We start from the raw sequence: 21555 nt of genomic DNA, 5'->3' as shown, positions 1-21555 counted from the left end.
GCATTCACCCCACTGGTTTTTTAATCTATGAAAAAGCTGGAAGCAGGTGTGGCCTTCAATCTTGGACGAGGATGGGTAGAACAAATAAGTGTTCTTACAGCAGACACCAAGCATTTGAGACAGATTTATTTAGTATCCAAAAGTGTTAATTAAGCTCACAGACTGACACATTAATATATACATAATTTTAAACAGAAACTACTAGCATTTTCAATGACAGGGTGCTCAGGTCAGAACTAGTAGAAAATCACTGTCTCCCATTAATTTGATATACATTTATCCTGGAAAATGGCTGTAATAGCAAGGAAAAGGCATCTTTACTTGTTAAGTTTTAACCAGGACAAGTCTAAACAAATGAAGAAATACTTGTGGGCTTCTCTAGACATTTGCATATCTTGAAGACTTAAAAAAAATGTGGAGCTGAGTTCAGAAAAACATCCACTTATCCCCATCTCCTGTGATAGTCTCTCCCTTCTCATGTGCTGCATGTTTGCCCTCACATAAATGACAGAATTTCAGTCATCAAGTGGAAGACAAATAGTAAGAACAGTCCTGGAGTCACTTAGAGGAACAGCTGACACTGGAAACAGCAAACTGGCTCCAAACAAGGATACGGAGCTGGGTTTTCTGGTGGAAAACAATAAAAGTGCTGGTAGAAAAAAATTCTAATTACTATGACTACCAAAAGAGTTCCAAACAGCCCTGAGAACTTCAGCTTGGTCAGCTACTACAGGGTTAGATGTGCATATTTAGAAGTGACACCAGCACTGAAGAGAATACACACAGCAGCAGCAGGAGAGGAAGCAATCACCTACAGGCCTGCCACCGAATTCCTCCAAGCAGCTGAAGATACACATATCCAGTAACAATTGCACATTTTCAAATGATTCACAGTAGAGTGGAGTCACCTTCCAGAGCTACAAAGAAACCAGATGCATAGCACCTGATACTATGTTGATGCATAAAGAAAGAAGCTGCACGGGAAATGCCTGTCTGCCAGAGAGGTAACAGTCAGTCTGATGCAGAGATGTGTCAGATACATCTTAGCACTGCAGAAAGGACTAAAAGCACAGAACTGCTTTAAACAGTAAAGCAGGAATTACTCTTCCAATACAAAACATATTTACTTGTTTCTGTTGAAGATACCAAACACTGTTGAAGCACCAGACTTCAGCCCTGAAAGGATGCAGAGTCACTGAACAGCCAGAGATATCCACTTTTGAAAACAATATACTGGACTTTCCTTTTATTACAATCTAACTGCACTCTCTACAGCCTACGGCAAATGCAATCCTACACAACAAACTGAAGCACCACCTTGTACGTGGATCTCCATTCCTCTTTGAAGTGCAATATATTTACAACCCCTCAATACATTTTGCCAATAATGTCAATAGAGAATTAAGCACAAGCTGTTAGTTCAAACAAGTTTATCCACATAATGGATAAAGAATTGTTCTCATTAAAAAAGCCTGCTCTCGGTATGGCTCTTTCTTCCCACAAGTATTTCCTTTTGCTCTTTGAACTTGTTATGATTTGGTGATAACATCCATGAATGTGAAAGTGTCAACATGGTCTTCAGTTTCATTTCAGATGTTTGTCTTGAAAACTCCACGATATCCTCTAAAAATATACCCAGACATGTTCATGAGCTTATTTTAATCATATTTTGAATTAGCAGAAGACAGAAATATTGAAAACTTGTCTTTTTTGTCTTGACAACAAAAAATGAAGGGTCAGCTAAAGTGAGATTAGACAAATTGATTCCAACTCCCAAGTATAGTAAGATATCAACTTTTATCCGTGTCACTCTGGTTGTTGTTCCTTACCTGTGCCTTGTACCTCCTACTTAAATAATCTTTACAGACTCTAAGTTTAACAGATAATCAATAAGCATTATATTACATTGAATCAGGAATATGTATGCTTTGATAAAGTTGTGATAAAAACTTCTTTATATTCAAACTGATGGTATTCTTTATAAAACTATAACTCAGTTGTTCTAAGATTACTCATACATATTGTAGCTTTTCATTTAAAGTATTTTGTCTTTACCAAAACAAGTTTGAAATCAATTCTCATTTAGATACTTTTCACCAAATTCTTTTTGTTTTATTACCTAAATTTACCCAGAAAGCATTCACTGGTGCTTTCGTTGCCACAAAGCAAAGTATACCTACAGATAAACCTACAGTAAAACTCTGGATCCTCCTAAATAATAATAAAAAAAAGGCAAACACACCACCAGCTATAATATTTGTTCTTTACAAACAGGCAGTTATATGCCATGCCGAAGGCCCAGTTATTTAGTCAGAGAAACAAGAGCTGTTTTGATAGTCGAATAGCAAGCAACTATGTGAATTTCTAAGTGCATTAGTGCCTCTTTGTACCTCCTACAAATTAAATTACTTAACCAAATTTGTGAAGTGTAATCATACCTGTTCTCTTTGTTGCTGTAATCAGTGGAACCACTTTCATATCTTGTAGTATTTCCTGCCTTGGTCTCCATTTCCTTGGCTTTAGAAGAGTCTACCTTATGATTATATTGGGAAAGCATCTATAGGAAACATTAAACAGGAATAAAAAGAATTACCTAAGAACTCAAACCAGATAGATTATAGACAGAACTAAGCCCTTTTAATTCTAGTAGTTTGATACTAAAATTTGTTAGGGGAAAAAAGCATATTAGCTAACCTTTAGAACATTATCTGGTATCCTTGTTATTTCTGGAGGTGGAGGAGTATTGAGTAAATGGTCATAGTGTTCCAGTTTGGGCGGGGAAGGGTCCCCAGTATGTTTAAGATACCCATCAGAGCTTGCAGCAAAAGGAATTCTTTCTTCATTGTATGGTGCATCTTTTGCATCATTCTTTGTCACTGACTCAAGCTTTCCCCCTGGTGTTACCTGCTGCTGCAAAAGAAGTATTAAACACCTTCAGTTAATTTACTTATGTTAGGTAAAGTATTTAGTAAATGTTCTTACATAATTACTATTAGAAAGAACTTTTATAGTGACATATGTAAAAATAGTATTGGAAAAGAACCCCAAACTGACATTTTAAAATCCGCTTATGGCAAAGTGTGTGAAAATGTACATAATTGCTATTTACTACCTTAGCTTCTGCTTTTAGCCATCTTGTTTGAAAATCTGGACACTGTGGTGTTGCTGCATGACTGGGAAGAGGCAGTTCCTTTGTCTCTGGTGACCTTGATAATACTGTATTATTTGTTTTGGAAGAGTCCTTCACATCAGGAGTACAGAACACAAATACCATAGGAGAAGCCATCCAGTCAGCTGCTGCTATCAAGGGTGAGCAAAATAAAATTAAAAATATGTATGTACACACACACACACATATATAATTACTACCAGTTCCAGTTTCATTTTCTAAAACATGTGTATCCTTTAGTTGATATTTTGCTTGATCCATCCAAATTACAGTATTCCTTAAAGGCAGGTAATGCAAAGTAGTCATTCTAGTCCCACTACAGAATATAACCGAAGAAGCCCAACTTAAATCAGCATTGCTTTGCCTTCTCATTTACCCAGTTGTCACTATGTTGGTCTCAAGATTTTTAAAATAACCTATTTCTCCTTTCAAAGAAGTTTTAGCATTAATTTTGACAGTCTTAAATTACCGTCTTGCTAGCCCCTTTCTTTCCTGTCTTTAAACAGATCCAATAGGTATTCTCAGGAAAAAAAAAAGCTAAGTTGGCAAAACAGTATTTTTATTTCAAACATGGATAAAATGCAGTTACAAAATTATTAATTCCTCTGCATAATTCTAATTGGATAGGAGTACAAGAATGAGAAACAATTTATAGGAAGTAAGAAACTTCCCCATAGAAGCCACCAACATTTTTGAGACATTACTACTCATACAATGACCTGCCTTGAATTAAACATATTTAATCAGAAAAACAATTAAAGTTAACCAATCTGTTTACAATACACTTGCACATGCATTCTGTAAAAATGCATATGTATATTAATTTAACAGATTCTTTACTTACCATTCTCAGCTCTCTTACTTGATTTTGATGAAGGAGTAACCATGATTTCCTTGATGGTCATTTCTGGCAAATCCCCTCCATTATCATCTCCTCTTTTAACAAACCTGAAAACCAAATCCCCAATTAGCTCTCAAGTATTATGAAGAAGTCACAATTAAAGGAATATTGCCAACCTAGTCACTTTTCTAGTATTCATTTATGAATAAGCAAGTAAAAATTTAGTTTTCTCAAATATGAATTTTTTACAGATTTTTTTCATGTGTGAGTCTACTGCAATTTGTGGTATGCAAATGTTCAGTCCAGCCACAAATGATCAAATATACTGAGATTTCAGTCTAAGGCATTAAGAAAAAACCAAACCTAAACCAGATGTCCAGGGTACAACAGATGCCACAGATGATCAAGTCTGTATTAGGGGTTTTATTTTGAACTGCCTGTTGACTATGAAATTATATTGAACAAGAGGAAATCTTTTCTGCTTTTAAACTAATAAGGTCTTGTAAACAGGAAAAGATTTTAAATTCAATTTTTATGTATAAATAAAATTGTTTATCTTAATCAAATACTATAGAGCTTTCAAGTAATTCTAGTAATTACATAACTATTTATAAGGAGAGATCCCAAAATTATTTTAAAACAAAATCTAGTGATTTCAAAGTGACAAGCTATTTAATATTGATTCCACAACACTGGAAACAGAAATTTTAAAAATTATTTTTTCGTATCCAAGATTTTCTAGTGAAAAAATTGCATATACAGTTAAGAGAATACTAGGCAAAAAGCGGAAACTTACCTAACCTACATACAAATCTGTGTCTTTAAAGAAAGTTATTTTAAATGGTTAAAAAGTAATCTTAACTATCATAACCAGATTTAGATCTTCTCTCCAAAATGTCTAGGCTGCAAAACAACCCCACAACCCCAGTAAACAGTATAGGCAGTATATTTTACTGAGATGAACACATCTTAAACTTTGGGTTAAATAAAAAAGTAACTTTTCAAGTCAGTTTTGTCTTTGAAGTCATAGACGTAGTTGAAATCATATAATTTTTAGTTTTTACAATGAATAGAACCAGTAGAATTTTTAAAGTGGTTTTCATGCATATGATCCTTGTTTTCAAAACAATTTCTCCAAATATCAAATATTTAGTAAATTTAAAATGGAACTTATTGTTAATAATAACGATAAAAACATGACCTATTAACTATGTGCATGACCTAACTGCTGCAATTATTTTCCTTTATAATTAGAACAGTAAAAATCTAGAGAAGTCTTTTCAACAGAAGACTGGAGCAAAAGGAATAAACTGTAAGGTGGGGCTTATGTTAGGGACAATACAGTGCTTCTAAAAATTTACTGAATGCTTTACAAACTGTTTTCTGTTTATATTAATAAAGCTTCTGCAACCTTTACACTGGCTGTATAATATCTAGGGCAGACAAGCCCAGGCTGAAACCTTTGGTCACATACATTGTATTTTTCTCTTTGTAAATACATTGTGTATGGATGATTCTTATGGTGCACTCAAGGCAAGGAGCACAGCAGATGTATTTCATGTCAGCATCTGGCACTGCAATGGGTACGTGAAAAGATGTGTAGGGAGTTAAATGACACAGGACTCAGCACCTGAGAGATAACAATCACCCACCTCAAGACAAAAGAATGGCAACAGGAGCAAGAAATTAGTACAGCAAGAAGAAAATACAGAAGATTCAGTAGAGAAATAATCTGAATTCCAGCAACTTACTTTTTGATAGCCTGAGAAGTTTTCTGAATAAGTGACATGGTATAATCTTCATTCATGCACATGGTGTGTTCACTAATGCCAAAGTGCTCAAGTTTCGGTGTCGCACACTCGTAGTCATCCATCTTCAGCTTACATTTCGGTGTTTTGGGCAAAGCCTGCGGTGTCCGCAGTCTCAGTGGAGTCTCACTCTTGGCCTTTAGCCGACGCGCACTCGAGGTGTGCTGCGCTTTCAGCGCGCTCCAGGGCCGGGAGAAGGCGTACTGCGAGAGACCAAAGTCAGAGAGCTGCGGGTTGCGCAGCGGGTCTTTGGGCAACGCCGCCTTCTCTGCAGAAGCAGAGAACTGAGGCACAGCATTTGCTTTTTCTTCATCAGATTTATTCTGGGCAGACATTGCCGATTCACTGTTAGCTTCATCCTCCTCTTCTTTTTAAGAAAAGAAATGAAAAAAAAATGATGTCAGAAATTTTGACATTTCCCCAGTATTCAATTTTTTTTTTACTTAAAATAGATTCCTTCTTTCACTTTAAAGTACTGAACCTGAAGCTACACTCATATGGCTAAGCTATATTTATTTACTGAGTTTCACTCTATTGGTAAATATTATTTTCAGGGAAAATGAAATTCAAAGATTTTTACATAAATTTTTTTTTTACTCCCTGCATGGAGATGAAAAGGTGTTTGGGAAAAGAGCAAAGGCTGCATACAGTACTAAAACGCTCATTCTTCAGAAAAACAGTATTGAGGAAAGGTTATGAAGCAGTAACTGAAAACTTGTGGAAGGAGACAGCTTTTTCGGTAACAATAGTTCACTGCAAAAATATGTAAATGCATAGTTTGTACATTTTTGGAGTTAGATAAAGCAAAACACCCCAAAATGTCTGTCAATTTCTGCATGATGTAGTAAGTAAAGGACAATGAATATGGTGAAGGGTCTGGAGCACAAGTGCTGTGAGGAGCAGCTGAGGGAACTGGGGGTGTTCAGCCTGGAGAAAAGGAGGCTCAGGCTCTTCTGCCAGGTAACAAGTGATGGGACCAGAAGACACAGTCTTAAGCTGCAGCAGGGAAGATTCGGGTTGGACATTAGCAAGAATTTTTTCACAGAAAGCGTAATTAGACATTGGAATGACTTCCCAGGGAGGTGGTGGAGTCACTGGAGGTGTTTAAGGAAGGACGGGACATGGCACTCAGTGCCGTGGTCTGGTTGACTTGGTGGTGGTCAGCCACAGGTTGAACTTGATGATTCAGAGGTCTTTTCCAACTTAATTGATTGTGAGAGGCGGGTAGGGGGAGGGAGGCCATTTAAAGTAGTATACCTTCAGATACACTTAGCTTAAAAACACAACTTAAAAAAATAATTTAACCTGTAGCTCTCTTTGGAGACTTTAAAGGCAAAGAGTATAGAAGGAAAGGCACTAAAAAAAAAAAATCAGAGCTTTCTGCCCTATCTGTGTAAAACAGCTATAGGAGCTTAACTTGGACATCCATATAGTTCACAACCATAATTTTGTTTTGTGTAATGACTGGATAATGCTCAGAGCAAGTTAAGACTATGTCAAAAGCTTTTTGAAACCTGATTGGGCCCTTGGTACCAAAAGGGGTATGTGCAGTATTGACAGGTGTAGTACTTTAACTCATTTGGCACAACTGGATTTTTCAGACGGTTCTATGTGCATTTTCTGACTGGATTAAGGACCTCCTTCCCCTCCAATGATCAAGGTGCTACTGCTTGTCACATGCCACCTAATTCCTGGGCATTCTTGTCCCATTTGTGTTGTGAAACAGGCACTTTAGGATTTTCTCTAGGATGATTTAAGTTAATGAAACCATCACATGTGAATACAAACCAGCTGAGGTGCATCTACAATAGTTCCTGATGCATGAGAAGCTAAAGCAGCAGAAGTCTCTGGGTTACCAAAACATGCTTGCTAACATGTTTTCTGAATATAATTATTACTGAAAAAACCCAAAATCCAACATACACTAACCTAAAGGCATGCCAGAAGAGCTAATTCCAAGTGTTTGTGTTTTGGTTTATTTTCACAGCACCAATCCCAACAAAATCTACCCTCTGGCTATTATTATAAAGCAAATAACATGGGTGTACTTGATCTCTATTCTAATTAATAGAAATATACACATAGCTAAAGAGAAACATTTTATAAAAATGATACTTTTCTTCACATACTGTATTGACAAGAAACATTACCTGTAGAGTCTTTGACATGTGGTTTGTAGCCATATTTCTGGAACAGCTCTCTTATTTTTCCAAGATCTGCTGCATTTCTTTGCATCAAGATTTCACTTGCCTTCATAAATTCATTAACTGCTTTTTTTTCAGAGCAAATCTTACCAAGACTGGCACTAATATCTTCCTTTGGGGAGAGAGAGGGAAACATAGAAATACTGGCTTTCAAATCATCACATGATAGTTTACACATCAAGCATTTTGGGAGTAAGTATTTAATTGCAATTCAGATGAAGATAAGCAGCGAATTTAGGTCTTTTCTATACCTGAAAACCATCAGGTATATATACCTACAGAATACCAGGAATATATAGAACCCAAGTGTGTGGAATCTCATAAAGTAACTGTAATGACAGTTCACAGCATGATACCTGCTTACTGGTAACCTTGCCAAGGAATTATATGCTTTTACTCCAGAAAAATATGAGGTAACAGCAATTAGTCTGGACTCTTACTCCATATGTACAAAGAATAAGTGCAGAGTAGGTGGCTAATCTTACTTTTATATCACTCAATTATTTCTATATTGTTCATTTCTATAACCCATTTTTTCTACTTCTGTATAAGAAATAGACAATATTTTTCACAAGTTTAACTGAATGGCTGAAGGTACTGAAACTTCTGTGAAGATTGATTTTATGCTAAAGGCTGGTCATGGAAAACAAGCAAGCTTCTCTTCTGTTGCGAGCTGCTGTTCCTGAATCATTCTTCTCATACCTTGGCACTGCTCCAACTTCCTTGTAACCTTTGTTCCCTGCTTACCTGAGTGACAGCAGTGACTGCAAACTAAGAAACATTGCTAAACCTACTTTGGGTCACCAAGTTTTTGGGCATTACCCAATATCCATGGCAATTAAGAGGACTTAGATGTAAGTGAGTAAAAATAAGGGTTATAACTATTGACTAACAAAGTTGAATTGTGGCTTAATGACCAAAACAGAACCATAAGTTTATGGAACATGCACACACATGTAATTTCTCAAGAAGGAAGAAAGTTGTTACCTTCTGAGTCTTGATTTCGCCATAGAGGTCATGTAAGACTGTGAGCGGAGATTCATCTTCATAGTCTTCGAGATGAATGTTCACATAAAAGAGTTTAGAAAGTAAAAGAGGTGTCTTAGTGTTTTAGCATGAAAGTAACATTCTACATGGCAGTTTCCTGCATTAGCAGATGAGCTGTCAATGTGCACTCACTGACATTGAGCTGTGAATGGCCATGAGCTGTCAGTGTGCTCCCACAGCCCAGAGAGCCAAACGTGTCCTGGGCTGCATCCATGGTGGGCAGCAGGGCCAGGGAGGGGATTCTGCCCCTCTGCTCTGCTCAGAGCCCACCTGCAGGGCTACACCAGCTCTGGGGCACCAGCACAGGGAGGACAGGACCTGTTGGAGTTGGTACAGAGAAGGGGCACTGGGATGATCAGAGAGATGGATCTCTCAGCCTTTCCTCTCCTGCAAGGAAAGGCTGAGAGAATTGGGATTGCTCAGCCTGAAAGAGAGGCTTCTTCAGGATGAACTAATTGCAGCCTTACAGTACCTGAAGGGAGCTCACAAGAAAGAGAAGGACTTTTTTTACAAAGGCATGTAGTGACAGGACAAGGGGGAATGGATTCAAACTAAGAGAGAGAAGACTTAGATTAGATATTTGGAGAAGTTCTTTGCTGTGAGAATGATGAGGCTCTGAAACAGGTTGCCCAGAGAAGCTGTGGATGCCCCATCTCCAGAAGTGTCCAAGCTCAGGTTGGATGGGGCTCTGAGCAACTTGGTCTAGTGGAAGGTGTCCCTGCCCATGGCAGGGGGCTGGAATTAGGTGATCTTTAAGGTCCATTCCAACTCAAACCATTCTGTGTTTCTATAATATTAGAGATGTTGGACTCATAACCTGGAGAGAGTCAATATAGACAAAACCAAAGAGAACTAGTTCCCGTCAGGCACTTCACAACACAAAAAACTGCTCTTTATACAGCGTGTTAAACTCCACAGAGAAACTGCCAAGGCTTTCACCTTAATGTTGGCAGCTAATATTGTATATAACAGATACTGATAAAACAAGTGGGTCCTCGGGCTGTCAAGAATTACTTGTATTAAAATTTTATCCCTAAAGAGGTTGGATGAATTCGGAAAAAAAAAAAGTGATATAGAGACCAGTGAAAAACAAATCTCAGCAGAAAATTGAATTCTTCAATTGTATTTGCACGTGGGCAGATGCATTGCTCACTTACACAATGCAGCAGACATTACTTTTTTTCACTGAAACCAAGGCTAATGCAAGCAGTGTAAAAGACGGCACCCGCTACGTGACAAGACATAGCACAGAGATAAACACAATTAGAAGCCTGAGCTATCTGTCCAGAGAGAGAACACGCCCTGCAAACGTTTTCCTATATCGATCTACTAAAAGAAGAAGCAAGAACGTGCTTCTTATTTCATCCAATTCACCTTGGTTTTCTCCGTGATAAAAAAACTCAGCCACACACCCACAAAGGAGCTCAGAGAGACAACGAGACGAGGGAGCCCAAACAATTCCCAGCCGAGCAATTCCCAGGCTGACCTATTCCCAGGCTGACCTCCGGGCCCACCACAGGCGCTCCCAGAGGAGCACGAGGGACTGTGGCAGGCAGGAACGCAAATCCCGCAAGGAGGAACAGCTGCGAGCCCCTCAGGCCCAGGCGTGCGGCCACGGCCGCGGGCTGCTCTTACCGGCGTCCTCCCGGCGCATGGCCCGCTCCAGCTGCTTCAACTCCCTCTCCACCGTGAGGGCCAGATCCCGCAGCTTGCCGAAGAAGCCCCCGGTTACGTCCATGGCTCCGGGCGGGGGAAGCGGAACCGGGGCGGCCCCGAGTGAAACGAAACCGAACCGGGCCGGGCTGGGCCGAGCCGCGCGCGCCGCTGAGGGGCTTCAAACTGCCGCCAGCGCGAGCCCCATTGGCTCCGCTGGGCCCCGCCCGCCGCCGCCGCCTCTCGCGAGAGCCGCGCTCCTCTCCCGCCGCCATCTTGGCTCCTCCGCGGGGCCGCCGCCGCCGGAGCTTCGCGGTGAGTGAGGCTGGGAGGGGAGCTGGGGACTGGGGCAGCCATGGCCCCACAGATCCCCGTGGCTTCTGTTAGCGGCAGCGCTGGTTTGTGCCGTGCTAGAAGTGCTTGGGTGACTGACTTGGTCACGGCTGACAGAGTTCATGGAGGGTTTGGACAACTCTGAGGTACATGGTGTGGTTCCTGGCGATGTCGGGGGCAGGGCCAGTTGGACTCGATGATCCTTGTGGGTCCCTTCCAACTTCGCGTATTCTGTGATTCCCTAAAGCTGATAAAATCCCGTGTAGCTGATAAATCCGTGGGCATTAGCGGGTGTCGGACTAATGAACAGTTTAACAAAGAGCATTTGTGTAAAGTTTGAACGTCATTCGGCGTTTCCTGCCCCTTACACCCAGCGTGTTGTGGCAGGGTCTATTGGTGCTTTCCGCTTACGCCCCTTGGTCTAATTCAGGATATATCTTCTCTCTACCAACCAGATTTCCCTCGGTCAGGATACGAGACTAGGTAATTACATACTAATAAGCTTACGGAGAGACTGTAGTCCAAAACCTCATGCTGAGGAAAGGCCAGATTTGGATCGAGAAGACAGAGCTGGAAATACTCTGTTTTGACAACTATTTGAAGAAGGCCTGAGCGAAGTGAACCTTTCACTCTTGAGTATCTGTGACTGGATTTTTCTTAAATAATTTGTGGAGGGTATGCTTTAATTGCAGTGTAAGAATAACTGAATAAATTCTTAAATTACATAGATTTTAATTCCCCTTTTCTGCTTCTGAAGTTTCCAGTGTACCTGGCCTTGTGCTGCCTGCTGTGTGTGATGGTTACCAGACTTGGAGCCTGAACCTTCAAACCAGCCAGCTACAAGGCAGTGGAGTGAGTGCAGAGCTTTTAATCTTGTCAAAGTTGTATTTTTCTCCCTAAGGTAATGAGTATTTATTTTATATTTCTTTTTATGTTTTAAGGCAAAATGTTTTTAACAACAGTATTACTGCGGAAGAGAATTCCTGGAAAACAATGGATTGGGAAGTACAGGCGACCAAGACAGGTTACCATTTCCATGAAGCAAGCAATGATCCGAAGGTTGGAAATTGAAGCAGAGAACGAGTATTGGCTCAGCCAACCTTACCTGACACAGGAACAGGAATACAAACACAACACGGAAGAGAGACGTGCCAAGTGGGAAGCTTTCAAAAGCCTGAAACAAGCCAAGTTTCCTGAGCACAGATACATCAGCGATCATTTGAACCACTTAAACGTGACAAAGAAGTGGACATGTTGAGTAACACAGCATATTTATATTTGGCACATGTTGTGCACTACCCTGGGATCTGCTCTCATACCTGTTATGGTATTTCACTGTAATTAGCGTGGGTGACAAATAAGATGTTGCTGTGTGTACAAAATACTACATTAAAAGTAGTCCTCTGGAACAGCCTATGTTTTATTATTACTGCTTTGTTAGAGAAGTCCTTTGCGTGCCTCTCTACCATCTGCCCACCCTCTGTTCTTCAGGGCTTAAACAGCAAGTTACCAGGTGCAGTGGTGGTGATTTATAGATAACCTAGTTTAGCTTCAGCTATCTATAACCTAGATAGCTTCAGTGATTGCCTTGTGAAAGCCTGGAGAACACTCCTGCTGTGTTGAAAGGGTACTGCTGGTACTGGCCACATGGCTTGGGCTGGTCACTCTCCCTTCCTCAGGGATTGTTCTGTGTACACCAGGTACTTGAGACATGACTATGACACTTGCCATCAGGTATGCAAGGACCAAGGGGAACTAGAACTGCAGAGACAGGGGGATGAGGCTGGAATTCATGGAATGTTATAAAATGTTCCATTTAAAAAAAATTTTCTGGAAAGAATTGTTGATCTTAACTGCTAGTGTCATTGTCATGTCAGTGTCGACTTGGGTGTTACAGCTCTCTTACACAGATTGTTCCTGATCTAAAAGGAACGTGGCTGATTCCTGTTTGAGCAGTTGACTTCTAAGTCAGGCTTAGTGTCCTGGAGGAATAAGATTTAGCCACAAATCAGGCTTTTTATTTCCCCACAAGACCCAGTGCCCTGGAAGATGTGTCAAGAGTGAGTGCAATCTTAGGTTTGTTGCAGCTGGAGTGTAAAAACCAGAGCAATGGTGAAGTTTTTCCCAGGTAGGCAGTTTTTCTCGGTGATCTAATAACACAGATGCTACAGCTGAGCACTTTTCAGATTCTTTCACATACTTTTATTAAGTTGATGTTGCATTCACTGATGAATTCAAGTGCCAAGTCCATTCATATCACTTTGGAAAAGAGGCTTAAAATGGTACTTTTTTATTAAACATGAATTATACTTCAGTGAAGTATGAACAGGTCTGAACACTGATGTACAAAATCTTGAATGCACTTCCATTGGTTATAAATGGCTTAAGAGAACTTTATGGAAAAGTATACATATGGGGAAATTGCAAATACAATTAAAACATGAAGGAACTTCCAGGCAAAGCAATGTGATTTTGTATTTATTCATTTATAAAAGCCCGTTTCAAAAAGTTACTTCAAGTATTAAACTATAAATGGCAACGTTTTCTCTGTGCATAGGATGAGTCCTATCTGTAACATACAAAAAAATACAATAAGTGCATCATTGTTACAGGTATCTTTTACACGTCGTCCCAAACTTAAATACAGCTCATTCCAAGTTTAGGCAGCACAATTAAAAATAACTTTGTGGAAGCAGAATAGCTGGGACATTGTGATTAGTGCAAATGTTGATGACCCTTGCTGGCAAATACAAAAAGAATGCGGAGATAAAAGGGATGTTTCATTCATCTAAGTTAAAAATGGAACAGATTTAACAGGAGGAATGCTGCCTCTCTCTGGGATAGCTTCATGATTGTAAATCATCATTCAGGAAGATTTAAGTTTCCCACAATAAAGCTGATAAAAGGATAAGGGACAGGAGGAATCACAGAGGACCATGCTAAGCGTCTTTAAGTTGTCAGCTAAGCAGTGTAAACGGAAGGGAATCAGCATGTCACTCCCAATGCTTTGGTGACAAAGTAATACAAATTCTTCATCTCTGACACATCTGCTTGACTGCTGAGCATGAGCTCTCTTTCTCAGGACGGGGTAGGAAGAAAGATGGGGAAAGCTCCCAAAACCAAAGAAATGTCCTGTAAACATTATCAGACTTCACTACCTCATGGAAACAAATTCAAGTAATGGCTTCAGAAAACAAATGGCCAAACACAGGTTTTAATCCGCATTAAAACAAACTACTTGTAGCTTCATGACATTTCACAACAGTTACATAATTAAGAAAAATGTGTATAAAAAGCTCTATATACAAAATAAATTGATAGAAATGAGTGTAACAAATGTGTTCAGTACTAAATCCCTTCATGTGCAGCTGCTCTCTTTGGTGCCACTTAGGGATAGAAAGAAGAGCCTCTGAAGTGCACACATTGCTGTTTTTTAGGTACTGTGAAAAGCCATGTTTGTGAACTAAAAGTAACTGCTCTTTGGAACCTCTCTAAATGCACACCCAAATCCTCCAGTCAGACACAATTTTAGAGGGTGTCCTTGGAGAACATACACTATGAAACTCAAAGCTGTCGTGGTTTTGTTGTTATTTAACTTTTAAATAAAAATCTGGTCAGTCGGTGCTTCAGATCCAGGCAGATTTGGTCAATCTGTGTTGGAGCCAGCGCATCTTGGTAAATCTGCCAGACATTAATACTGCTGCAAACGCTGCAGTTTTCCTCCTCTTGGGGCTCTGCTTAGCTACAACTGGACCATACTCCAGTTAGATCATGAAGTCTTTGTGTGCATACTCAGTGGTATTGAAATTTGTCCCAACCCAAAAGATGATTTATAATTAATAAAGAAGAACCACACAAGACCAAAGGAAAGAAACAGTACCTGAAAACTGTGAGTATTCAGCACTCTGGAGAACAGGACCAGTTTGTAAGAACAGCATACCAAAAGTAGCTTGGTACTTGCAAATTCCACACTCAAGAGGCAGCTTTAACAAAAATATTACCATGATTTCTACTTAAATCACTAAAAATAGAAGTACCCAAACTTCCTCTAAAGTAACCCTCAGATTATTTAAAATGGAGGTTTTTAATCACATCTGACTTATATCAGTACAGTCTCAATACTGTAGGAAGTCAATTAATATAAAGTCAATTAATACTCCTCTTCCTGCCCTCCTCCCATAATATGCCTTTGGTAGGCACAGCAATGATGGGTGTGTTGCACACTCTGTGAGTAAATAACAGTAAGAAAAAAAACAGTATTGTGTAGTTTTAAGTAATTTCTCTTTGTGGATTTTCCTGCCTCATATTCACAGGGACAGGTTTTTTCAAGACATTTCAGAAAAATGAAATCCTCCCCTACATCAGGCTTCTGTTTTCACACTGCGAATTTAAAGCCATTTTAAAATTTTTTTGAGTGTATGTAGATTTTTTTTAAAGAGAAAAGCAGAAAGAAACAAGAAAACAGTTTCTAATCACAGCCAATGTCAACTATCCTACAATAACTACTACATATTGCTTGTAGTAGTCATTACTTTAATGGATCTAAAAGCTTAAGGGCTGCTATTTTTAATGACAACTTAGGTATTTTCAAGACTCCCTGATACAGAGTAGGCTAAAGCACAAAACCAGCATTTACAATACAGCCCAACATCCTAAACAGTTGTTTTCTCAGGATCCATCCCACTTCTGATCTCCTGACCATGGGCCAAAAGTACCCCCTTCCTGCAGCCCCTGCCTCTGCTAGCAGGGACACACGGATGGCTGCTTGCAGCCCAACAGCCAAAGAACCATCCTGCTCCCTCATGGACTTCTGGCACAGCACAGCCCAGGGAGCACTCAGGACAGAATCCAAAGGCAGAGGATGTTATCCTGGCTGCCTTAGCCATGATACCTCCCCCAAAGCCCAGGCCTGCCAGGAGAACCTAACCCCTCCATCCCACTGGCTGGCATGCCCTTAGAATTCAGCAGTACAATTCCCTTAGAGAACTTAATTCCTTTAAATCAGTCTGGGGTTTCTCTTAGTCCCCAGTTCCCCAGGCGAAAAAACCAAAAGGAGTTGAGGGTGGTGAATGTGGGAGAATCATGTTTCAATCATTTTACTACATTTTGTATTTGTGAAAGTGACTTTCAGTAATACCTGCTTTTACATCAATAGTAACTCTGGCCTCAGGATTATCCTAAACCCACTGCTCTCCTTTTCTTACCTCAAATATGAAGAAAAATCTAGGACAAAATATTCCTGTGATCTGCATAAATATGTTAGAATTGTGAGTTCATCATGAAAAACCACAAAAATGTCCATCAGATATACAAAGAAGTGGTTTTAGAAGAGCAGCACTTGCTAGAAAATGCATATGGAGATAGCACAGTCTGTTTACTTGCAGTTTTTCCTGTAGATTCACTATCCTGACTAAAGAAATCAAACAAGTTCCTATCTTGGCCTACAGGATACATACATTCATGGGGGCGGGGGGGGGGGGGGGGCATATGAAGCACTTTGGGGAGCAGGTGGGGGCAGCAAAGACCATATTGCTGAGTTCAGTGACACTTAGGATTCTGACATACATTTTGCTTATACTTCTGCTAGATGATGTCTGTGCATGGATGTATTATTTCAGCTATAATACATGGATGCAGTAAAAGCCAGATGAATCCCAGGCCCTCCATGACAGTTCCACCAGTGTTTGGGGCTGCAAATTATGATATTCAGAACAAGCCATTTAAACACGCAGTCTTTCTTCTCTCTTATCTTCCCCAAGAAATTTTGCTGGTGTGATACTGCTGAGAGCTTATGTTAAGATGGCCACTTCCCACTTAACACTTGAGAAGAAAAAGCTAAACCTTTCAGATCAATGCGTAGCAAATGCTTTTGTAAGTTTTGGAATTAGCAAATGCAAAATTTCTTGTACAAAGTTTGAAGAAACATCCTGCAACTTTTATAAAACATGCAAGTTTGGACCATTGTTTCTGTCTCAAGAATATCCAACAGTGAAATCATAAGTTCTCAAAGAGTTCTTGTTCCAGAAGATTAATATTTAAGAAAAATTTATTATATCCAAAGACAAAAAATACTTATTTTAAACCTTACAGTATACTTGATACCTTAGTATTTCCATCATAAACAAATTTAACTCAAGTAGCAATCAGTCTGGGAGACAAACCAAACAGGTTCTTTTGGACTAGATCATCAATTTGACTACTACCTTCAGTCTGTATCAAAAGGGCTCATGTCTATTTGTAATCAGCAGCAGCTGAACATCAGAAATCTTACAGACAGAAAAATAGTATTTGCCACTTTTTCCAGGTGCAAAATTGCAATACCACCCAAAGATGAGTTAGCAGTCTTCTCTGTAGAGAAGTGAGGAAAAAAAAAACCCCATGTTGTTTGCTGTAGGTCTTGAGCTAAGAATGGGATGAACTTGAATCCTCACACAGGAAACACACTTTGCCTTTTGTAAGCAGGTACATTGCTGCACAAAGCCATCACTCTTTAGCAATTTCAGCATCAATTAAACAGGACTTGAAAGTGGGAGGCTAAAGGATGCAATTTTTCAGTGTGCTAACACAGATCTATGATGTAACACTAATCTTCTCTTAAGTACCTGATATTTGTACTTTAGAACCAATAAAACCTTGTGCCTTTATAAAAAGATAAAACAAAAGTATAAAACAGTATTTATAAACCATCAAGAGTCCCATGGAAAAAGCAGTACTCTGCTTGTTCTGTTTCTAGAAACACACAACTGCAATATGATTTTTCTCTGGAGTACTTTACCATTTTGTGGCTGCCTTACACAGAACACAGCAAACAGTAACAGAAAATGTAAGAACTGTTAATTCCTTTTTGGACTGTCTTTTCCTTGTATGCTGACTGACAATTGTTGGAAAGTAATAATCCATCTTTTTTTCAACTAAAACCCAAGTTTTCTTCTTTGAGCTCTGTCCTTGGTATAGTTAAATAAATCAAGTTAAAATGATGAGGAAGCTCAATCCTATAGCAAAAAAGCAACACCCAAGTTAAAGGCTTTTATGTTGTTGGCATTGCCTAGCTCCAAAGCACAGCTAGTAGAAGGAAACCGCAGTCCCAAAAGACTTGGAGAGCTGTGATCATGGGGTAGACTGGTTAATAGGAAGAGAGGAGAAGACATCATCCAGTCCCTTCCCCATCACCTGGCATCTGAACTATGTATACTCCCACTTCAGACTTGCTGACCATGCTCTAGGCTGACTTTTTTTTTTTTCTTCCTTTTCCTTTTTTCTTTCCTTCTGTACTCTGGAGACCTGCTATGGAAGTGACTTCTGCAGTGCCTAAGGTATGAAGTTTGCCCGTGAGGAGGTAAGAGTCTCTGCAATTTACCCCCCCCACTGCAGCATAAAAGAAATGCATAGTTCCCACTCTGGACCTTGTGCATCCAAGCAGGGCACTTCTGGATCTGGCCCTTTGGTAGCAGTATATAATTCAGTGTTGCATAAATGCACATTAAGAATCTTAAGGCATCTGTCTTAACTTCCCTGCTCTGCGATAGTGCTTACAAGAATCCATTGTACTGTGCAGAAACTTGAATTTCTTGTCTCTTCCAAAAATGTTCATGTTCCATTTTTTCCTGCTCAATTTCTTCCAAACAAAATTAAGTAATATTCAAGCTCAAAATGGGTTGCAGAAACCTAGTGAAACAAAAAAAAAAAGGTAATTAATAGAATTATCCAATTAGCTTTGAACAAACAAATCATAGTGCATTACACAAATGCACCTGGGTAATATGATTTACAGACTTCTGATTAAGGTAAGTAGTTAAGACAACTGTAGCTCAGAAATAGCCTTCTGGGAGGGTGTGGGTTTTTATTTCATACTTCTTATGTTTTGGAAGTTTATCAGTGCTAAGAACATCAATCCATCACCACTGATCTGCATCTAAAGTATTCTGGATCCCTGACTGGCAATTCTATTTTTGAATTAAATTGATAGATGAGGACACAAATGGTATTTGCCTAGGTGAAGCTGGGGGACTGGCCTTCTTCTGCAAATCAAGCTCTGTACACCAGAATCAGCCATGACTTTGCTTCTCCTGGGTGTTATGGGCCCAAAATTCCAAAATACAACTATTGGCTTGTTACAGGGTTTTATGGAAGTGCATTGAAGAGATTCTGGATCTCACAGCTACTGTATAGTTGCTTAGAAATGCAGGACTGGAATGAACCATCTTGGCCTAAACTGTGATCAAATCCCACTGAACTCAGAATGGTTCAAACATTGTGTTACTGAGTTAATTTAAGGTAACACATACCCAAATGCTTTTGGATTGGGTGCAATTATGCACTTTTATTTATATAATTTTTAAAACTAGTGTAGTTTGGCCAAATATAACACAAAGTACAAATTCTTCCTTTATTAAATCTGGCCTCATTTTAGGAAGAGAGGGAGGATAGAAAAGAAATTAATCTCAAATTATTACCAATTAATTGTCTAGCTTAAAACAGTCATCTATGCTCCCTCTCTAGGTCAGTGGAAAGAAAGATTAGGACCTTTCTGTAATACCCTATCAAAGGCTGCTGGGATGAGCTGCTCTCAGAAACTGCTATTCTGCTCCATGAAGAACAGAAAAGCCTTCGTGACCTATTTAGATCAGATTAGGTTTTATATAGCTGGAGGCTGAAAGGAACCTCTTGCTTGGGATATTCTTTAGCACATTTATATAACATTAAGAAAAGTTGGAAAGGGGAAACTTACCATTGGTGAGTTCTCATGGTTGAGTAGGTTTTTCAGAAGTTGTAACTAACTAGTCTAATCTTGGTTTTGTATGAGTTTACACTGAGCACTCTGACCAACATGAGGCCAAGCATCACACCATCACCCACAAATGCCTTTTAGAAAGATTTTTTTTCCTGAAAACAAACCAACTCCCTCCCAAAACTATAATTTTAGGTCAGAAGGCTCCTTAAAAAATAAAAGGAAAGGAAACAAAAGTAATCCTAAAATTACTGAGCTTACCAAATTCAAATGTAGTGGTTTATTTCTGATAAAAATGTGAATTACTTGCAGAAACATCACCCCCACCACAAAAACCACAACAACAACAACAACAACAACAAAAAAGACAAAAAAGAGGCGGTAATGACTCAGCTATAGCTTCTACAGCTGTTAGTTGACCAAATAAGATTTGTTTGTCTTCCAGACAGAAAAACTTAATGGTAACTTATAAGCTCACCACAGTAGAAAGTTAACATAAATGAAGTCTAATTTAGTCATTGGAAATACACCAAAAGAACTTTCATATATGCACCAGAAAGTGCTGTATTTCCTAAATGCAAAGTGCACACAGGGCACTTTAATGCAAGAAACATTCCAGAAGATCACTGTCAATTCCAAATGTGATAGAGCAGTCTGTATGCAGAGACCTGTATTCACTTACTGATCTTCCTTCCTCAGGCACATGCAGCTTCCTAAAGAGCAGAACATGGCCCACCAATATATGACTAAGAAAAAGACATTTAAGGAGCTCTTCCTCAAGACAGCGTTTCATCTCAGAACTGCATTTAGCATCAGATTCTTTTCCCTGGTCAGGTAACAAATCCAGCACTACCCACTTTAATCTAAATTACAGGATTAGTCTGACTCATCCCAGGCCTAGCCAACCCATGTTTCCTGCACTACAGCATTACTCCCATTCTTGTCTTCTCAACAGCCACTCTGAATTTTGTTTAGACTTTGTTATTACCCATCCAACATCAGAGGACTCTTCTGCATTCCGTGACTAGTTGATTTTTGACTTTAAGATGTCAATTTTATTCATACATGTACAGAAATAGCAATCAATTATGTTAGTCTTACCTGTTTCTCATTGAGATGGTTGGTTAGTAATTAGCTGAGATCAACTTTCCAATGAAACTATAATATGCTTTTTTGCACCTAGAATGTGAGAAAATCTCAATTATGTGTTTTTGCAGATCTGCATAACAAATAGCAAAGATTTCAAACCAGAAAGCACATTGACCATGTTGTGCCTACTTTTACAAAAATATTTTCCTCCCCCTTACCAAACATAAAAGATCCCAAATCTCAGAACTGAAGTGCAAAAGTGGAATTACTTATCCATATACCATCCACTACCATAACACAACAATTAATTTTGGAGCAGAACATGGGATGCAAGTTAGCCTTAATTCTAAACATCCTGACTTGATTCCATGGAACACGTTTTCTTCTATATCACTCCAGCCAATTCCTAAGGACTTTCTAGGTGCCAAAAATTAAAAAAAAAAAAAAAAAGGAAAACTGAACCACGAACAAAACCACTACCTGATTTCACATTTTCCTCTTCAGGGCCAGTTTCCACCCACTGACAATCACCGGATAGCAACCGATTTTGTGATTCACTGAGTGGTCGAGTGGTTACAGAGCTGAAAAGTAAGCAAAGTCAACAGGAATTCTGTAATACCAGTAGCAGCCTCAGACATTTCTAGAATAGTGAAGTTATTTAAAAGCAAAGTTAATAACAAAAA

General features: G+C 39.2%; 3 protein-coding genes across 8 annotated transcripts in view; 1 reads left to right on the top strand and 2 right to left on the bottom strand.

Annotated features, from left to right (window-relative positions):
* Positions 1-1152: 1152 nt before the first annotated feature.
* SKA3 (spindle and kinetochore associated complex subunit 3) lies at positions 1153-10830 on the bottom strand. Its single transcript, XM_036404137.2, has 9 exons — positions 10705-10830; positions 9010-9074; positions 7969-8134; positions 5762-6185; positions 4014-4117; positions 3113-3300; positions 2695-2910; positions 2439-2557; positions 1153-1623 (listed from the first exon to the last, which is right to left on the bottom strand). The coding sequence occupies exons 1-9, from the start codon at positions 10805-10807 to the stop codon at positions 1590-1592; spliced, it is 1419 nt and encodes a 472-aa protein (XP_036260030.1). The 5' UTR covers positions 10808-10830; the 3' UTR covers positions 1153-1589.
* Positions 10831-10941: 111 nt separating this feature from the next.
* MRPL57 (mitochondrial ribosomal protein L57) lies at positions 10942-12464 on the top strand. 3 transcript variants are annotated; one of them, XM_036404134.2, is made up of 3 exons: positions 10942-11037; positions 11813-11907; positions 11997-12464. In XM_036404134.2, exon 3 carries the CDS (start codon positions 12002-12004, stop codon positions 12311-12313), a length of 312 nt encoding a protein of 103 aa, XP_036260027.1. In that variant the 5' UTR covers positions 10942-11037; positions 11813-11907; positions 11997-12001; the 3' UTR covers positions 12314-12464. The 3 variants fall into 3 exon arrangements, with proteins under 3 accessions (XP_036260027.1, XP_036260028.1, XP_036260029.1); XM_036404135.2 differs by lacking the exon at positions 10942-11037 and adding an exon at positions 11356-11538; XM_036404136.2 differs by lacking the exon at positions 10942-11037 and adding an exon at positions 11547-11730.
* A 770-nt stretch (positions 12465-13234) lies between these two features.
* Positions 13235-21555, bottom strand: part of ZDHHC20 (zinc finger DHHC-type palmitoyltransferase 20) — a 49131-nt gene continuing 40810 nt past the window's right edge. For 3 of the 4 annotated variants that reach the window (XM_036404129.2, XM_036404131.2, XM_036404132.2), the window contains 3 exons: positions 21353-21453; positions 20885-20962; positions 13235-18720 (listed from right to left, as the gene is read on the bottom strand). In XM_036404129.2, the coding sequence (XP_036260022.1) occupies positions 20925-20962; positions 21353-21453 (139 nt within the window). In that variant the 3' untranslated portion in view covers positions 13235-18720; positions 20885-20924. The remainder of the gene's footprint in view (positions 18721-20884; positions 20963-21352; positions 21454-21555) is intronic. The other variant, XM_036404130.2, reaches the window with a different exon arrangement.

This window comes from Molothrus ater, chromosome 2 (assembly GCF_012460135.2).
Source record: "Molothrus ater isolate BHLD 08-10-18 breed brown headed cowbird chromosome 2, BPBGC_Mater_1.1, whole genome shotgun sequence".
NCBI classification, from domain to species: domain Eukaryota; kingdom Metazoa; phylum Chordata; class Aves; order Passeriformes; family Icteridae; genus Molothrus; species Molothrus ater.
Note: the sequence above shows the minus strand (reverse complement) of the source record. Positions and strands in the feature narration are given on the sequence as shown.